At 47.9% G+C, this 19276-nt stretch overlaps 1 protein-coding gene across 8 annotated transcripts in view; it reads left to right on the top strand.

Moving 5' to 3' along the window:
* EEPD1 (endonuclease/exonuclease/phosphatase family domain containing 1) overlaps positions 1–19276 on the top strand; it is a 153534-nt gene that overhangs the window by 108360 nt on the left and 25898 nt on the right. For 4 of the 8 annotated variants that reach the window (XM_058179595.1, XM_058179597.1, XM_058179596.1 and 1 more), the window contains one exon: positions 14179–14289. The exons of 1 other annotated variant lie outside the window; for it this stretch is intronic. In XM_058179595.1, coding sequence (XP_058035578.1) covers positions 14179–14289 — 111 coding nt within the window. Of the gene's footprint in view, positions 1–2399; positions 8197–10235; positions 10342–14178; positions 14290–19276 lie in introns of those variants that run through there. 3 more of the 8 variants (XR_009154781.1, XR_009154780.1, XR_009154782.1) reach the window with 3 other exon arrangements.

Genomic DNA, 19276 nt, shown 5'->3' with positions numbered 1-19276 from the left:
GGTGGAAAAGTACAGCTGAGTGTCATCAGCGTACAGATGATAACTCACCCGAACCCACTGATGACCTCACCCAGCGGCTTCATGTAGATGTTGAACAGGGTAGGCGAGAGAATCGACCCTGGGGTACCCACAAGTGAGGCCCCTCGAGGCGACCTCTGCCCCCTGTCAACACCGACTGCGACCGGTCAGAGAGATAGGAGGAGAACCACCGATAAGCGGTGCCTCCACTCCCAATCCCTCCAACCGGCGCAGCAGGATACCATGGTCGATGGTATCAAAAGCCGCTGAAAGATCTAATAGGACCAAGGCAGAGGAACAGCCCCTGTCCCTGGCCCTCAGAGGTCATCCACCAACGCGACCAAAGCCGTCTCCGTGCTATAACCGGGCGGAAGCGGACTGGAGCAGGTCTAGATAGACAGCTTCCTCCAGGTGCGGGAAGCTGCCATGCAACCACTCTCTACAACCTTCGCTAAAAGCGAAGGTTGGAGACTGACGATAATTTCCCAAAATAGCTGGGTCCAGGGAAGGCTTCTTCAGGAGAGGTCTCACCACCGCCTCCTTCAAGGCGGCGGGGAAAACCCCTTCAACTAAAGAAGCATTTATAATCCCCTGGAACCAGCCTCGTGTCACTTCCTGAGCAGCCAGTACTAACCAGGAAGGACACGGGTCCAGTAAACACGTCCTCCCCAGCAACCTGTCCACGTCCTCGGGAGCCACAGAATCAAACTCATCCCAAATAACCTCAACAAGGCGAGTCTCTGTCACCTCAGCTGAATCATCGCAATCATGGTCCAAACCATCACGGCTGAGCGATTTTATCGTATAGATAACCGTTAAACTCCTCGGCTCGACCCTGCAGGGGTCATCCCGCCCCTCTTGTTGAAGGAGGAGCGGGTCACCCAAACAGGGCAGCCGGGCGGTTATCTGCCGACGCAATGAGGGTGGAAACGTAGGAGCGTTTCGCCTCCCTCATTGCCACTAGATAAGTCCTGGTAAAGGACCTCACTAGTGTCCGATCAGCCTCGGACCTGCTGGACCTCCAAACACTCTCTAGGCGTCTTCTCCGGCGTTTCATCTCTCTCAGCTCCCCGGAGAACCAGGGGGCCAATTGAGATCTGCGCCGGGTCAGGGGCCGCAAAGGCACGACACGGTCCAAAGCCCCAGCCGCCCGATCCCAAGCCGCAACTAGTTCTTCAGTCGTGCCGTGGGTAAGATCCTCAGGAAACGGCCCAAGCTCCGTCAGAAACCTCTCCGGGTCCATCAGGCGCCTGGGACGGAACCAACGCATCGGCTCCGTCTCCCTGCGGTGGTGAGCAGCGGTTCGAAAGTCTAGGCGAAGGAGAAAATGATCCGACCATGACAATGGTTCTTTCACTATATCTCCTAATTCCAGATCATTAACCCACTGACCAGAGATAAAAATCAAGTCTAGCGTGCCTCCCCCGATGTGTGTAGGGCCATCAGTTACTTGAATCAGGTCCAAGGCCGTCATGGAGGCCTGGAACTCCTGAACCACTGTTGATGACAAGCCGGCCGATGGCAAGTTGAAATCTCCCAAGACCAAAAGTCTGGGGATCTCAACCGCCACGCCAGCAAGCACCTCAGTAGCTCAGGTAGGGCTGTAGTCACGCAGCAAGGAGCCAGGTGCGTGATCAACAACCCCATCTGATTACGATGGCCCCACTTCACAAGGAGGATCCCCAGCCAGCTATCTGAGGAACAGTGGACTCCCTTGGCTCCAGGCTCCCCCTAATCACAACCGCCACCCGCCACCCCTACCCTGGGCCCTCGGCTGATGGAATGCACAGAAACCCGGCGGGCACAGTTCTACCAGGGGTACACCCCTTCTGTGCCCAACCAGGTCTCTGTAATGCCCATAAGGTCCGGACTCCCCTGAATCAGATCGCAAATCAGGGGCCTTATTAACCACGGACCGGGCATTGCAGAGTATCAGCCGTAGGCCCGTGCTCTGGGGGTCTTGACCATCCGGGGAACGGGTAGGGACTGGGGGGCCGGAGCACGTGATCGCCTTTAAACATCGGCCACGTGCTCCCAAAGAACGTCTGACCCCTGCCTCCGCCATATCTGCCCCTCCCACTTACCGTACAGATGGAATGATATTCTCTGCTCTGTTCAAACCCCTCCCTCCTGTCTTGGACCAGCTAAAATAATGTCGTGGCGCTAGGACTGGACATACCCTCCCCGACGGGTTTCCCCCATCACCCGCCCTTGCCCTCCCCCCCTTTAAAAATTCCCTATTTAAAAATCCCCAAAGGCTCTTCCTCGACGCATGCCACCTCTGTGGGTCCCAAAACCCGTCATTGGGGCCGGCCCTTGGTAGTGCAGAGGGCCATTCCTGCGGCGGGGCACCTCGAGCAGAGGAGTTCATGTGCGGAGTATCGCATGTTGAAAAGTAGAGACAGCGAGAGAAAGACATTTCCTCAGAATGGACAAGGCAAGAATAGCTGGTCCAACCAATGGGAGGCCCCTTTGTCCGATGGAAAGTCAAAGTCAAAAATAGGCCAACACCCATATGGCAAGAAGGTGAGAGGCGCCATCGTCCCCAACCATCGCTGGCACTGTCAATTCCCGGAAAGGGAAACCCCCGACAGCTCTTACAAGACCGGGTGGAATCCCCTCCCCCACCTCTTCAAACAAGGCGGGGGGAGTTCAAAACCCGTCGAAGCAACAATGACCCAGCAAGGAGCATAGTATATGGGATCGAGAGGGGCGCCGTTCTCAAAGCTCACCCCCCCCCCGCGGCCTTATGTCCATGCCGCGGTCTCGTCCAAACTTCCGACACCGGAATGAGGGATTCTACTAAGAAAATTCAAGAACAACAGGGCCTATCCAAGGTTCAGGTTTCTCCTCAGGCTTCAAGGGCTCCATTGGCCCTCTTTATCTCCTGAGGGTTCTATTACATCACTTCCTTCACAACCTGTTGCTGATTTGTTTCGCCCTCTCCAAGGGTCTGAAAGGGATTCCATCCCTGAGGCCCCTCCTGAGGCAGGGCCCCATAACACAGGCTACCAGGACCAGTCTGGTCCCCAGTGGGACAGTGAGCCAACAGGAAGCTAGACCATCTCCTCAATACCCAGCAGAGATGGCAGACATGATAGCTGCTGCTGTCCAAAGAGGCATTGAGGCCTCTAGACAAACAAGGACCCATTCATGGGTCTCTGATTATGCAGAATCCCAAACTAGTCAGGATTTAGTGCAGGACCATATTCCTGAAAGGGCTGAAGAGTTGCAAGATCAGTCTCCCTCTCACCTCTCATTAGCGGATGAAGGCGGATTCAGGGAGCAAGACCTTTCTGAGGATGAGGATTTGGTCCCTGACCAACCCTCCTTTTTTTAACCCACAGTTGTTCCGTTCTCTACTGCATAAGGCCAAGATCACCACCCATCTAGGAATGTCACGTCCTGCTCCAGGATCTACTTCTGACACAACAGATCCGCCCTTAGACTTGTTTTCTGTACCCGTGGTGGAATCAGAAGAGGTGCCAGCTCCCAAACTATTTGTGGAGGTAGTTGACAAACAGTGGACCACTCCTCTTGCAGGCCCTAATCCCAATGCCCTAGACTGCTGTTTATACAATTTGGACCCAAACTTTCTCAAATTGTTACAGGTCCTTACAGTAGATGCTCCTGTGGTGGCTTTAGCGGGCCCCACGGTTGTAACAGGGCCCCCAGAGGAGACCCTATGCCCGAAGGACAAAAGGGCAGAACAGACCCTGGTTAAGTCTCACCAGTCTGCCGCCTGGGCCGTGAGAGCCGCCTCCTCGGCCTCTTTCTTTAATCTAGCAGCCCTCCTGTGGCTTAAACAATTACAGGAACGACTCCCCTCCTCTGACACCCATTCCCATCAGGACCTAAACAAAATTGTCGCTGCCCTTGAATACTCAGCCGATGCCACCTTAAACGCCTCTAGGTTTGCAGCTAAATCAATTGGCTCCACCGTTTCTTCCCGTCGCCTGCTTTGGCTTAGGCGTTGGCAGGCTGATGCCAAAAACAAATGGCGGTTGGCTGCGGCCCCGTATTCAGGTAATTCATTATTTGGAACAGCCTTGGATCCCTTACTCATAGAGACCAAGGACAAACGCAAAATTCTCCCTAGTATGTCCCGTCGTTCGGACTCTAGACCCAATCCTTATTTTCGTCCCTTCAGAACAGCATTTTCAGTTCTTCCAGATCCCAAAGGTCCTTCTCCCCCAGACAGGGTAGACAGGATAGACAGGGACAGAGAAGCTCCTCCAAACGGCCCTTTCGGGGCGGGAGGGGTCGCCCATTCCATCGCTCACGTTGACTGCTCGCCCGTCCCTCCCATTGGGGGCAGGCTGGCTTTCTTCACTAGCCAATGGGAGGACTCCTCCATGGATGCTTGGGTCAGGGATACGGTCAGGTCGGGCCTCTCCCTGGAATTCCTCTCCAGCCCCCCGAGTCACTTCGTCAGGTGTCCTCTATCTCATGACCCGACGAAAAGGTTTCTCGTGGCATCGGCCATAAAACACCTTCTCTCAATTCAGGCCATCCAGCCAGTGCCACGAGACCAGCACGGTCAGAGGTTTTATTCCCGACTGTTCATAGTTCCAAAGGCCTAAGGGGGATGGAGGGCGATTCTCGACCTCAAGGCTTTGAACCGCCACATCATTTACAGGCGGTTCAAGATGCAGTCTCTCCAGACCATCTCGGAGAGCATCAGGGAAGGCGACTTCCTCACGTCGGTGGACCTGACGGAGGCATATTTCCATTCCCAATTCTTCCAGCCCACAGACGATTCCTTCATTTCTGCCACGGAGGTCTTCATTATCAATATTGCGCCCTCCCGTTCGGACTCTCTTTGGCCCCCAGAGTCTTCTCCAAACTGATGGCCTCTCTCATGGCCCATCTCCGTGCGATTCCTGTAAGAATTCAGTCCTACCTGGACAATCTTCTTATCCAATCACGGACAGAGACCGGGGCGGTAGCAGACTTGTCCACAACAATTCAGGTTCTAGAATCCCACGGATTCTCGATCAACAAAGCCAAAAGCCACCTACAACCAACAACTCGAATCCAACATCTAGGGGCCATCATAGATACGGTCGAAGGCCGAGTTTACCTGTCGCAGGAACGCCTCTCCAGCCTACAAGATCTGATCTTAGAGGTGAGAAAAAGCCATCTTATCCCCGTACGGTTTCTCTCCCAACTCTTGGGGAAGATGGTCTCCTGCATCGGCATCGTACCCTGGGCACGCCTCCACTGCAGGGCTCTGCAGTGGTTCCTCCTCCTGTATCAAAAAGCCCACAAGACAACTTCTTCATTACGAGTCCAGGTTCCCCATCAGGTCAGGGACTCCCTGCAGTGGTGGGTCTCCCCAGCCCTGTCAAAAGGCAGAGAGTTCAGGGAACCTCAGCACCTAATATTGACGACTGACGCCAGCCTCCACGGCTGGGGTGCCCATCTGGGATCGAACATGGCTCAAGGTCAGTGGTCCCCAGACGACCTCACCCACAACATAAACTGGTTAGAGCTCCGGGCCATACATCTAGCCCTACTGTCATTTCAAGATCTAGTTCTCAATCAGGACATCAGGATTTTAACAGACCATGTGGCCGCCAAGTCCCATGTGAACCGCCTAGGGGGAACACATTCACAGCCCTTGATGCAGGAGGCCATGCAATTGGGCCTCTGGGCGGAGACTCACTTGAGGTCCATCCGGGCCTCTCACATATCAGGGGTGGTGAATATACAAGCCGACTGGCTCAGCAGAGTCTCAGTCGACCACGGGGAGTGGCACCTGAATCCAGACTTGTTCTTCGAGATCACACGCCGCTTCGGGACCCCGAAGGTGGACTTGTTCGCCACTCAGGACAATCATCAACTGGAACGCTTCTTCTCCAGGTACCCAGCCCCAGGGGCAGAGGCCATAGACGCTCTTCGCAGCCCTTGGCCCCCCCGGGCTTCTATATGCATTTCCTCCCATCCCGATAATCCCCAAGGTTATCAGGAAGATGTTGCAGGAACAGGCGGAGCTTCTTCTACTGGCTCCCCACTGGCCTCGCCACCCCTGGTTTGCGGACCTGGTGGCTCTCTCCATAACGCCTCCTTGGAGGCTTCCTCAGGACAGGTTGTCGCTCAGCCAGGGTCTGTCGTGTCCCACTCCTCCGCTGACGGCCGGGTCAGGGAAATCCGAATCAGGCTTGCCTCTGCAGCTCTGCCCAAAGTCCTAGCAAAGTCCTCAGAGCAGGCAGGAGACCAGAAAGTGACTTCAGCAAGATAAGTTCGACTTTGCCTGACTCAGAGACTGCCAGAAAGCAGATCCTTTATATAGGCCATGGGGTGTGGCTCCATGACTCAGCACTCATTAAGGCCTGCCCCTCCCTTCCTTCTGTTGCCTCCGCCTATCCAGTCTTCTGATGTGAGGGTCACTCCAATCAGCAGCTGTTGGAAATAAACTTTCCTCAGGCTCACATGCTGTGGAGGAGGGGGAGGGGTCTAGCTGCTCCGTTTGCCTGGGCATGGAGCCAGGGCTGGGGCCGGGGGGTGCTCCCTCCTCTGCAGCCTGCTTGGGCATGGAGCCAGGGCTGGGGCCAGGAGATGCCCCCTCCTCAGCCTGTCTGGGCATGGAGCCAGGGCTGGGGCCGGGAGGACATTCTTCAGCATTCGGGAGCAGATAAGCAGACCCCGGCTGCGGTGAGAGCGGGCAAGACACAACAGGGTCAGTTGGTACACCCAGACCCTCAATGGTTCCATCTGACCGTCTGGCGCTTGAGCGGCGCCTCCTGAGGAAAAGACACCTACCTACTAACGTCATCAACACCATCCAAGCAGCTTGTCGGAGTTCCACCACTCGCATCTATGGATCCACCTGGCGTACCTTCTGCAAGTGGTGTTCTGATAAAGATATACGGGCGCTTCTACGGTCACCATTCTTAAATTCCTACAACATGGCCTGGAACAGAGACTGGCAGCTAACACCCTTCGACGACAGGTAGCGGCTCTCTCCTCTATTTTGTCTTGCGGTTCCAGGCGTTCGTTAGCTCACCGTCCCCTCATTCGCCAGTTGCTGAAAGGTGCAACCAACCTTTCCCCTCCAGTCATCCATAGGTACCCCACTTGGGACCTCACCAAGGTTCTACTCTCCCTCACCAAGAGCCCCTACGAACCTTTGAGAGAATGTGGTTTGCAGTTTTTATCATACAAGGTAGCCTTCTTAGTCGCCATCACTTCGGCTAGAAGAATATCAGAGCTTGCTGCCCTCTCATCCAGGGCAGATCTCTGTTTGTTCCACTCGGACAGGGTTGTCCTCCGTTTAGATCCCACCTTCCTTCCGAAGGTCAACTCCCTGTACCATAAATCACAGGAACTGATCCTTCCTAATTTTTCTCCAGATCTGATACACCAGCTGGAACGGTCTTGGAATACTCTCGATGTCAGGAGAACCCTTCAAATTTATCTTAAATGAACCGCTTCTCTTAGGAGGACGGAGGCTCTCTTTGTGTCCTTTCAACCGACTTCCATCAGCCTCAAAGTGTCTTCCTCTACTATAGGTAGATGGCTTAGATATTGTATTGCCAAGGCCTACCAGATTCAGGGGTTACCTATCCCAGGCCACATTACGGCCCACTCCACTAGGAGTGCGGCCACATCGGTCGCTTGGGCCACCCAGGCTCCCTTAGAGGAGATCTGCAGGGCCGCCACTTGGTCTTCACTGAATCCTTTCATTCGACATTACAAACTTGATGTTTATGCGTCAGCAGAGGCGGCCTTTGGCTGCAGGGTTCTCCAGAAAGTCCAGGTGGGGAGTGCGAGCCCGGACCGGGCGGGTCCCTCCCGATAGGACTTAGCTTTGGTATGTCCCATGCCTGGCTGCTGGTCCCGCCTTGCTGGAGAATGGACATTGGTCCTACCTGAATGTCCTTTCTCAGTTGGCGGGACCAGCAGCCAGCCCCGCCCTAGGTCGCCCAGTTCCGGTCTCTTCTGGTGGGTGAAAGGGATCTGCTGTCATAGGTGGCCGGGGGGAGGCATAACCTGTTTTTGCAGTTCTTTTTTTTCAGCTCAGTGCGTCAGTCTGCCGCATCATCCTCGTCCGAAAGCTGAGAAGCACCAGGAAGAGGAGATGCTTTTCAACTAGCAGACTCGATCCCATTGGATACAGACTGAGTCAATCCCATGCCTGGCTGCTGATCCCGCCAATTGAGAAAGGACATTCAGGTAGGACCAATGTCCATTCTTCATTTTATAATTTCTTTTTAATAGCACATTAAAAAAACAATTTGGTAATAGATTTTGGAGGTTTCTAAAGGGGATCAGTTGCATTAAACATTGTGACTGTATGACATGTAGCTATGATGATTTGTTTAGTGATCAATCAAAGTTATGAAAAAAGTGGCTTATGACTAGTCCTTATAGTCATAAACACTTACAGCCATCAAAGCATCCTGAAGTCATGTGATCAAAATCTAGGCATTTGGGAAATGGTATGTACCATATTTTTTGGAGTATAAGACACACTTTTTTTCCCCATAAAAGAGGGTGAAAATTTGGGTGCGTCTTATACACTGAATGTAGCCCCGCTCATCTGCCGGCCTCCCAGAAAACGGGGCGCGTAGAGGTGGCAATACGCTATAGCAATTCCTGCAGCTTGAAACAGCTGATCTTTGGGAGGCTGATCCAACCGACAATCAGCTGCTTGTGCTAATCAGGCTGTGCTGAAGCTGAAATAAAAACAAGCTGTTTGCTGCAAGGAAGCAAATTGCTGGGAGGCAGATTTTTTTTTCTTGTGCCAATCAGGCTGTGCTGAAAATGGAAATGAAACTTAAACAGGCTGTTTGCTGTTTGCTGCAAGGGGGCAAATTGCTGGGAGGCAGAGGCAGATTTTTTTTTCTTGTTTTCCTCCCCAAAAAAGATAGGAGCATCTTATACTCCAAAAAATACGATATTTATGATGGTTGCAGCATTCTGCAGTCACACACTCACCATTTAAGGTTTTCCTAGGGAACTTTTGATAAGCAGAGTCAATGAGGAAGGCTGGATTTGCTTAATGACCATGGCAAAAAAGCTTGTAAAATCAGACCCAGCTCACTTGCTAGCCACATTACTTTAGTGATGGAAGTTCTGGTCCCATTGTGGTCATAGTTTGGGAACTACTTGTATGTAATAAACTCACATCCAAAGAATCCTGAGATGAACTTCAAAGCAATTTGAAATATGACCCAGGCAATGGTGCAGAGAAAACACTAGATGGAGATTGCATGGAAAATTGTTGTTTTTAATTCTTTGGATTTTCTCATAGCCCCTTGATTTTTTTGCCTTGTGAAAAACAGGGGCATTAAACCAAACCAGTGGATTCTGCAAACAAATCTTGCCAAGTCTTCTTATTGGAGGGTAGAAGAGTTTAAAAAGTGTAATTCTTTCATTTTGTTGCTTTGCTGTTTCAATATACCTTTTCTTCCATATCTGGCACTGACTAGATAGACTGAGTTTTGAATATTTAAAGTCTTGAGAGCAAATGCATTGGCAGTGATTCCTTCCCAATCCATTCAGCTTCATAATACATATCAGCCAGATCAACATTACATCAAGATTAAATTTATTTTATTTTTGTTAATTCAGCATTAATCTCGCTGCCCAGTAGCCTGCTCATGAGATGACTGTTAAACAGAAAAAAGTGCTCCTGAATTAGAAATAGAACCCCTGCTTTGGTTTGGCTTAAACTGCAAAGGTGGCAGCAATACAATGTTCATGACAGGTATTATTAACATCTATAATATGGACATAACCTATGCATGCACAAATAAAAGAGGAAAAGAGAACCAATAATTAATCCCTAAGGAAATTGATTCATAATCTCTGGCTTTATTATTATAGTAACTAGATCTCTTTGGACTTTTCAGTTAAGTATTTTTCCATAAAGGAAGGAAGTTTAGTGACAGTCTTGGAAATTCAACGCCACCTCTGGTTTCAGGGCATTTGTTTTAAAAGAGTAATAATTTGCTTTATCAGAATTAAATTTGCATGGTATTCAAAGCAGACTGAGACTGTGTTTTCCTCTGCAGATTTGGAGTTAGGTAATAGGTCTTTATCACTCATGAGGTTTACTTGGTTGTTGTTTTTTTATTCAGTCCTCAAAATCCATTCACAGCTGTTTATAACTAAATAGCATTGTTTCCTGATCTTAGAAGGTGAAAAAAGTATATCACTAGTGGTACAAACCTATTTAAATAATGCACCAATTATTGTTTTTAAAATAGATGTATATACACACAAACACAAAAGACCTGAAGGCCAAACAAGGAATAATGGGTGGAAACTGATCAAGGAGAGATCAACCTAGAAATAAGGAGAAATTTTCTGACGGTGAGAACAATCAACCAATGGAACAGCTTGCCTTTGGAAGTTGTGGGAGCTTCATCACTGGAAGCTTTCAAGAAGAGACTGGACTGTCATTTGTCAGAAATGGTGTAGGGTCTCTTGCTTGGGTGGGGGGTTGGACTAGATGACCTACAATGTCCCTTCCAAATCTGTTAATCTAAACTAATCATCTTCCTCTCAAATCGCAGGAAAATAGGTCTTTTGGCATTGCATGTTTATACAACCACTATACTTTCAGACTTCCAAGAAATGGTGAAAATGGCTTCCAGACACCAAGAAATAGTTACCTTTTCTGCTTTAAATAACTGCTGTGATCAACCCCAGAATTGTTCTCATCATCAGTCATAAAAGCAGATTTTTCAGCGTATTGTTCCCTTCTGAATTTTTTTCTTAAATTTAATGCTTCTGATTGCTTGGTCAGATATGGGCTGGAGTCTAGGCAGTTTAGTTCAAAAATCCTAACAAAAACTGACTAAACTGGAATGCACTGTACTTTTGAAATAGTGGCAATGTTAGAGTGTGATTGCACAGCTATATCTGATGTACTTGCTAGACTGTTACTGAACTAAGCATGTCTGGCAACAAGTGTTAATGTTGTAGTTCTGTAGAGATTTCTGCAATTTCTATAAATAGTACCCAGCGTGTTTAGAAACATCTTTTACTGTAAAGGTAGCATTAAATATTAATTTACTAACCCTGTCATGACCATCTTCAAACTCAGTTTCATTGAGGGCCGCGTCAGGGTTGTATTCAACCTCAGGGAGCTGGTTGGGTGTGGCTAAGATGGGCATGGCCAGCTTGACATCACTCATGTCAGGGGCACCTGTAGTGTTCTGGCTGGGCTAGCCGGGGGGGGAGGCTTCATTGTCTCCAGCAGAGGAATGCAAGATTGGGGAGAGCACCAAACTCTTGTCCTCCAGAGGAGTCTTGCTGTCCCTTTCAAGCCATGCAGAGGACCCCTGGATGGAGTCGCAGGCTGCCCAGAGCCCTATGTAGCAGAGGGCAAGTGCCTAGCACATCCTTGAGCTACCAGGTCATCGGGACCCCACAGCTCAGCTCATCCCAGTCCCACTTCCCTGAGGGGGTGCCCAGCTGCACTTACCTCCTCCTCAAGGCTGCTGCTGCTGTTCTTGCTCTTCTTGGCCAGGTTGCTCATGGTGTGTACAGGAGGGCAAAATGTGTGGGTCAGAGGGAGGCCCACTCCCTCTCCACACAAGGAGACTTGGCTTTGTAATTAAAGCATCCTCAGAGATAGGATGGAAGACCACCAGGAGGGGTCAGCAGGAAGAGACAAGGGGATGGTGAAAGGGCAACAGGGCTGCCAAGTGCTGGCCAAGTGCTAAGGCAGGAATTCCTGCAGACCCTCCCTCTCACTCATTATAATTTTCCCCTCTCCCTTCCTTCCTTCCTTCCTTCCTTCCTTCCTTCCTTCCTTCCTTCCTTCCTTCCTTCCTTCCTTCCTTCCTTCCTTCCCCTCTTTCCTTCTTTCCTTCCTTCCTTCTCCTCTTTCCTTCTTTTTCTTTCCTTGCTCTTTTCCCATCTTTCCTTCTTTGTCTTTCCTCTTTCCCTTTCTCCTTTCCTGTCCCTTTTTAGATGCTCAGATGCAAAAGGGGAAACATTTCTCAATGCCTCCTTGCCTTGTGATCAAATGCCACTTTTGCTAGTAGTTTGTTTTGCTAGCACTCTGCCAGTGAAAATGTAGTTTGGGGGGGTGTACATGTGGCCCTCACAAGTTTTGTTTTTGGCCATGACAGCCTCCTGCAATCCTCTGCCAGCAAAAACACCTTGAGGGAGCCATGCAAAAACAATGGTGTGGGGGGCGTGCATGGCTCCCTCAAGGTGTTTTTGCTGGCAGAGGCATTGCAGGCCAGACCATCACTGTTTCCAGGGCAGCCACATGGGCCAGATCTAAGCACCCTGCGGGCTGAATCTGGTCTGGGGTCCTTAAGTTTGACACCTAGTGCTTAATATTTTTATAATCATTAATTGTTTTCTGATTATGATTTAAGATCTAACCTCTAAAACCAGAAGTGAAATAAGGCCTGATTATCTAAGGATAAATATGTATAGATATCCAAATTTAATTTGGTTTCTTTGCCATTCTCTTGAATACTGAAGTCATTATTTAATCCTCATATCAGAAATGTTGTAACTTGTGTTAACCAACTCTTCCATTTTACAAGGAAGAGACAATTGATGCTAAATTTATGTTGCCTTACTGAATTATATATATTAACAGTTCTGTTTAACATTCAAATGAAATCCCTAATTTGGATACCTTGGATTAACTCCAGAATCATTCCTAATTTGTGTTTGAGAGAAAAAAATCCAAGTAGTTGTTCTGTTTCTTTCCTTGTTTCATAAGAAATCCTAGAACCCATAGGACATGATGAAACTTCAGAGTTTGCAAACACTGCAGATGCTTACATCATGTTCAATTTTGTGTAATTCATTTGGCTTGCTTATTTTGTCTAGCTAAGATTAATTGTTAAACAATCTAGCCAAAACATACTGTATTAGTACACATTGTCTTCAGTTTGTGCAATTTGCTAGTTTACCAAGTTGAATCAAATTGAAATTAATTAAACCAAGCTGACTTGATAAAACTATATCCTTACACAACCTTTCAGTTGCCCATTTTTAATTTAGTGCTTAAATTTAAGCCTTGTGATAACAAGTTCCTATCGACTGTTCTGCAATATAAATTACAAACTTGTGACTGTTGTTTTGGGGAATGTTTAACAATTTGCTGGAGGTTTTAGTTAATGTTTCTTCTGTTTAAGCTTTTAATAAGATTGTAGCCAAAATAGAAGTGCCTGTGGCACAGGTGTAAAGAAGGATGGCAAACGAGTCCTATAAAGCATGCTGCATTGATGTCTTTCTATCTATATCTATCTATCTATTATCTATCTATCTATCTATCTATCTATCTATCTATCTATCTATCTATCTATCTAATACAACGTAAATAGAAAAACAGTGGGGGAGAGGGGAAAGATAAGTGAGGAAAGATAAGAAAAAGAAAGAAAAAGAAGCAATGATTTTCAACTCTCTCTGTTACAGTAAAATAAGACTTTAACATCGGTTCACAGCTTTTTGCTTTTTCATAATAATATGAACAAGCCATTTCTATAAAGATCTATCAGTCTAATCAGAAAAACCCAAAATCAGAGTTTCATTCTTTTCCACATCAAGCACAAAGTTCAGAAGTGGTCTCCATATGGAAACAAAAGTACTTAGTTCTTTTCTTTAATCAAAACGGTCAGTTTTGCCATTTCAGCAGCTCCAAGGCTGCATGGATTTCTTGAAATCTACAGTTCGTTCTTGGATTACCACCATTAGTTCAGTGATTATTCAAAAGTTTCAGAAATGATTGATCCCTGGCTTACAATTACAATTGCAGCAAGCCAAAGCTATGTGAGATCCTTGCTTAACACTGCAAGGTTCTTGCTTAATGATGGCAACCAGGACTACAGGGACTGTGTAATTATAGATAGTAGCAAACTCCAGCAGCAATCTCTCAAATCTCTGTATTTGTTATGGTCCTACTGAATAGAAGGGGAATTACCCAAAGCCTTTCTGCTTAGTCATCAAAGTATCTAGCCCTAAATCATCTTTAAATTTAACTGTTTCATGATTTGTTTTCTTTGGGTATGCAAATAAACATTTGAGTAATAATATTTTAAAAATGCAATTCTTTAAAAATATTTCACTGAAAGAAAAAAAATTGTTGTTCCTTTACTTTTCCCTATGGGATTCAAAAGTGACTTAGAAATACTCCAGTATAATGAACTTCCTCTCTTCCCATCCAACTTTTTACAGTTTTGCATGGAGTTAAATCAGCCAACTCTGCCAAACATCCGCAAATGGAAAGGCCCTCGAGGATGTTGGAAGGGAAGCATTTCAGAGAAGCTCTCAGGGCACCCCGAGAAGGTAGTCTGGTGCAAGTAAAAAATTGTGGAGTTTTTATTAAGTTTTGCTTTTATCTAGCCAAGAAAATTATTTTTACAGATTTTTTAACTAAGGAAAAGAGTATTATTTTTTTTAAAGCTTCTGTAGTTTTATTTGAACTAAGGATAGCATTTCTCCTAATTGTTTGAAGTGACTTTTTGTAACTTTCTTTCCAGTGCACCATAATTGATTTCAGAAAGTTCTCCATATTGGTGGAGACAGCAGCAAGGCATGGGTTGTTCTCGTCTGTTCAGATTGGAGGACTGAGTCTTCTAGAAGTCTCGCCCTCATTGCTAGGAGCTTCCAGCTTTTGACTCAGTCCTTCAGACTGGACAGACGTGTGGGAGCAACTCTCTTCAATTTCTGACTGTTTTACTCTTTGGATTCATTTCTGATTTCTTTGTTTCTTCATTGAACTGTGTATGAGTAATAGCTGCCTTACCGGCTGGTAATTACAGCTGCAGCAAGTTTTGTTTTTTTGTTTTGCCCTTACTCAGGGGGTCCCAGCTCTCTATTTTTCTTTTAATTATTTTATTCATTTGCTCCATTGATAGCAGGCATTCCAGAGTAGTGGAGGAGCTTCGCATTCCATTTGGGGGCTGGGACTGGCAGTTTGGGTGCCAGTTTCTTTGTAAAAGCACTTCGAAGAGCTTCATGCTCTATTTAAGGCTGGTCGGGCGGCCATTTTGTTTGCGAAAACAAGCTACTCAACAGAATTGATTTCAGGAGCTTCGTGCTCTAATTTAGCTTGCCTGCTATAGAGGCTACAGCCTTGCACTTCCTGTGTTGCGGCTGTGACCAGGGGAATTTTAAGCCGAATTTCAGCTCATTTGGACAGGAGCTTTGTGTTCCATTTTCTGTATACTGCCAATTATTATGTGGCCACTGAGAGGAGTCTTGCGCTCCGAGTTCAGCTATTTTGTTGAAAACAAAGGCTTATACAGCCTTCTGAATTTTGTGTCTTGGTGTGAGTTAGTCAATCGACTATGGGAACAGCATTTCAGCCAATTGTTGGTTATTAAAAGATTTGATGGCCCTTTTTCAGCCTTTCCGCTTGAGTAGGTGGCAGCGATATCGGCAGGAGCTTCGCACTCCAGAAATATTGGTCTGATCCATCTATAGCCAACTGAGCTTTAAAGGCATTTTTCAATCTTGCCTGCTTGTTGTTTTCCTGGCACGGGAGCTATTCCTGTATTGACATTGGAATTAAAGAGCCTGATACGGACATTGATTATCAGCTAAATTTATTTTAAGAAAGAAAAAGGAGCTGAAAGGGGAATGTTGTTTCCCTGGTAATTCCCTTGTCAGGGGTTACATTATTTGAGCGCTGCATTATACCTAAGGCACTGAGTAAATCCAAACATGGTCGTAAGGTTACAGCCAAGTTGGCAGAGAAGGCATCTGCTGATGTTATTTCTTGGACTTCTCAGTCTTCAGTCCCTTGACGAGAGGGTTCGGCCAGTAAAAATTCCCATTCCTAGCGCAAGTCCCATAGCGTCTTCAAGGCTTCTAGCCGTGATGAACAGCATAAACATCAGGCTTTGCAGAAAATCTGTGACAAGGCCAGCAAGCCAGGGACTTCTGATTCGAGGATTCTGGGAATGTCTCTCATGCCTGCCAGATCGAAAACTCAGGAGATTCCTCCTGATGTTACTCCAGATCAAGTCTCGTTGAGAGACTGTCCTGTGTCAATTTCTACTGCCGCCTTGTGAGGGCAGCCTATTCCATTGTCTGTTTCTCAGGCCAGTGCTGAGTTGTCTGATCAGGTCCAGGTAGTGGTCCTGTCTCCTTCCCAGCCAGCAGCAGCTGTTGATTCGGCATCCAGAAGAATGACGTGCTGACCAGGTTCTTCAACGGGTGCACCAAGGAGTGGCCTGGGAAGTTTGCTTGGCTACCACAGTATCCTTTTTCAATAGAGCAACCTTACTTTGGTTGCGCCAACTTCAGGAAACATTGTCACCCGAGGACATTAGAATTCACCAGGATTTTAATAATATCATAACAGCAGTCCAATTTTTGGCAGATGCCACTCTGAATTCAGCTCGCTTTGCATTGAAATCGATGGCGTTGGCAGTGGCGGCACATCACATGATCTGCCTGAGGCATTGGCAGTGTTGTGTCTTGTCCGCTCTCACCGCAGCCGGGGTCTGCTTATATGCTCCCGAACACGGAGGAATGTATGCCTCCCGGCCCCAGTCCTGGTTCCATGCCCAGACAAGCTGCAGAGGAGGGGGCACCTCCCGGTCCCAGCCCTGGCTCCATGCCCAAGCAGGCTGCAGAGGAGGGAGCATCCCCCGGCCCCAGCCCTGGCTCCATGCCCAGGCAAACGGAGCAGCTAGACCCCTCCCCCTCCTCCACAGCATGTGAGCCTGAGGAAAGTTTACTTCCAACAGCTGATTGGAGTGGCCCTCGCATCAGAAGATTGGATAGGCGGAGGCAACAGAAGGAAGGGAGGGGCAGGCCTTAATGAGTGCTGAGTCATGGAGCCACACCCCATGGCCTATATAAAGGATCTGCTTTCTGGCAGTCTCTGAGTCAGGCAAAGTCGAACTTATCTTGCTGAAGTCACTTACTGGTCTCCTGCCTGCTCTGAGGACTTTGCTAGGACTTTGGGCAGAGCTGCAGAGGTAAGCCTGATTCGGATTTCCCTGACCCGGCCGTCAGCGGAGGAGTGGGACACGACAGGCAGGAAGATATCCATCACAAGTGGCATTTGGCATTGGCTCCATTTGCGGGAGACGAGTTGGATCCTCATTGGATCCTTTGTTGGTGAAGATGAAGGATAAACAAAAAATTCTGCCTTCATCTCAACGTAAAGCTGATTACCTTTTTTCTCCTCATTTCCGCAGATAGTCTCTTTGGGGATCCGATTGGGGCGCAGGACCTTCCCGTTCCCAGGGTTCTTTCGGATCTAGGCAGAGGGGATTTCAGGAGAGGCCGTTACAAGGTAGATCTTTCACAGGCAAGTGGCCCTTTCAAGGAGGAGGAAGTCATTCATTCCGCCACCGATGTTAAACGTAAATCCGATCCTCCCATTGGGGGCAGATTAGCTCTCTTTGCTGACCGATGGGATGAAATTATGTTGGACTCTTGGGTCAGGGATACGGTTAGATCTGGTTTATCCCTTGAATTTTTTTCCACACACACCCCCCGAGGTTTTTTATTCATTCCCCTATTTCTAAAGATTATCACAAGAAGGTTCTCATGGATTTGGCTGTGCAACATCTTCTGGACATTAGAGCTATCCAGAAAGTACCTGAGGACCAAGCTGGGCAAGGGTTCTACTCTCTCTTGTTCCTGGTTCCGAAGTCCTCTGGTGGGTGGAGACTGATTCTTGACCTTAAAAGACTGAACCAATACATTGTTTATAAATGATTCAACATGCAGTCCTTGCAATCTATTATGGCTGGTGTTCGGAGGGGCGATTTCCTCTACATATTCCCATTTTCCCCCCCTCATCGTCAGTTTCTGAGATTTTATTATGCAGGTACTCATTATCAGTACCGGGCATTACCCTTTGGTCTTTCTTCTGCACATCGCACCTTTACTAAGGTGCTAGCCGCTCTAGTGACCCACCTTAGAGCCATCCCTGTCTGTGTCCAATGTTATTTGGATGACATTTTAATTCAGTCCTCTTTGAGGCAGCTTGCCATAAGGGATCTCCAGTTAACTATTTCTTGTCTGATGGGGCACGGTTTTTCCATTAACATGGAAATTCAATCCCTCAACCTCAACAAGTACATCTTGGGGCAGTGATAGATTCTTTGGATGGGAAGGTCTTCTTGTCCCAAGCCAGCCTTAGGGAATTAGTTGTTAAGGTTCAAGATGAACACAAGGTTCCTTTGGCGTTGTTGTCTACTCTCCTAGGCAAAATGGTTTCGGCCATTCATGTCACCCCATGGGCTCGGCTGCATGCCAGAGACCTTCAATGGTTTCTTTTGCCTTTTCAGAAGGTGGGCAAGGGCAATTCTCCTACCAAGGTCCAGTTAACCCCCAGCGTCAGCATATCCCTCTTCTGGTGGTGGTCTCCGGCAATCTCCAATGGGCAGCTGTTTCATGAGCTTCAGTGTCTAATGTTGACGACAGATGCCAGTCTTTTAGGTTGGGGGGCACATATTCAGTCTTAAATGGCTCGGCAGGTGGTCAAGTTGCAATCTATAGAGGAACATTAGTGGGTTGGAACTGTGAGCGGTGTATTTGGCTCTTCGACATTTTCATCAGTTGGTGAAACCATGAAAGCCCACATCAAGGGGGCACCAGATTGGTGAGTCAGGGCTGTGGTGGCTCAGGCTGTAAGAAGCCTGTTATTAAAACACAGCAGCCTGCAATTACTGCAGGTTCAAGCCCCACCAGGCCCAAGGTTGACTCAGCCTTCCATCCTTTATAAGGTAGGTAAAATGAGGACCCAGATTGTTGGGGGGGCAATAAGTTGACTTTGTAAATATATACAAATAGAATGAGACTATTGCCTTATACACTGTAAGCCGCCCTGAGTCTTCGGAGAAGGGCGGGATATAAATGTAAATTAAAAAAAAAAAAGTCTGATGATGGAAGAGCAGCATCTATGCTCATTGACTGCGGAACATTTCTCAGGTGTGTCCAATGTGCAGGCGGACTGGTTGAGCCGGACAGTCATCGATCACATGGAGTGGTGCCTGCATCCCTCCCATTTCAAGGGTCTGCTGGATCGCTTTGGACTTCCGGACATGGATTTGTTTGCGACTCCGCAGAATGCTCAGATTCCTCATTTTTATGCCCGCTTCCCAGTTCCTCGAGTGGAAGAAGTAGACGCTGTTCGTAACGGTTGGCCTCCAGGTCTCCTGTATGCCTTTCCACCCATGGCTTTCATTCTGAGGGTGGTGGGCAAGATTCTGGAGGAGCAGGCTGAGGTCATCCTTATGGCGCCTCATTGGCCTCAACGTCCTTGGTTTGTCAATCTCCAGTGGCCCCTCCCTGGAGAATCCTCTGG

This window comes from Ahaetulla prasina, chromosome 4 (assembly GCF_028640845.1).
Source record: "Ahaetulla prasina isolate Xishuangbanna chromosome 4, ASM2864084v1, whole genome shotgun sequence".
Taxonomy (NCBI): domain Eukaryota; kingdom Metazoa; phylum Chordata; class Lepidosauria; order Squamata; family Colubridae; genus Ahaetulla; species Ahaetulla prasina.
Note: the sequence above shows the minus strand (reverse complement) of the source record. Positions and strands in the feature narration are given on the sequence as shown.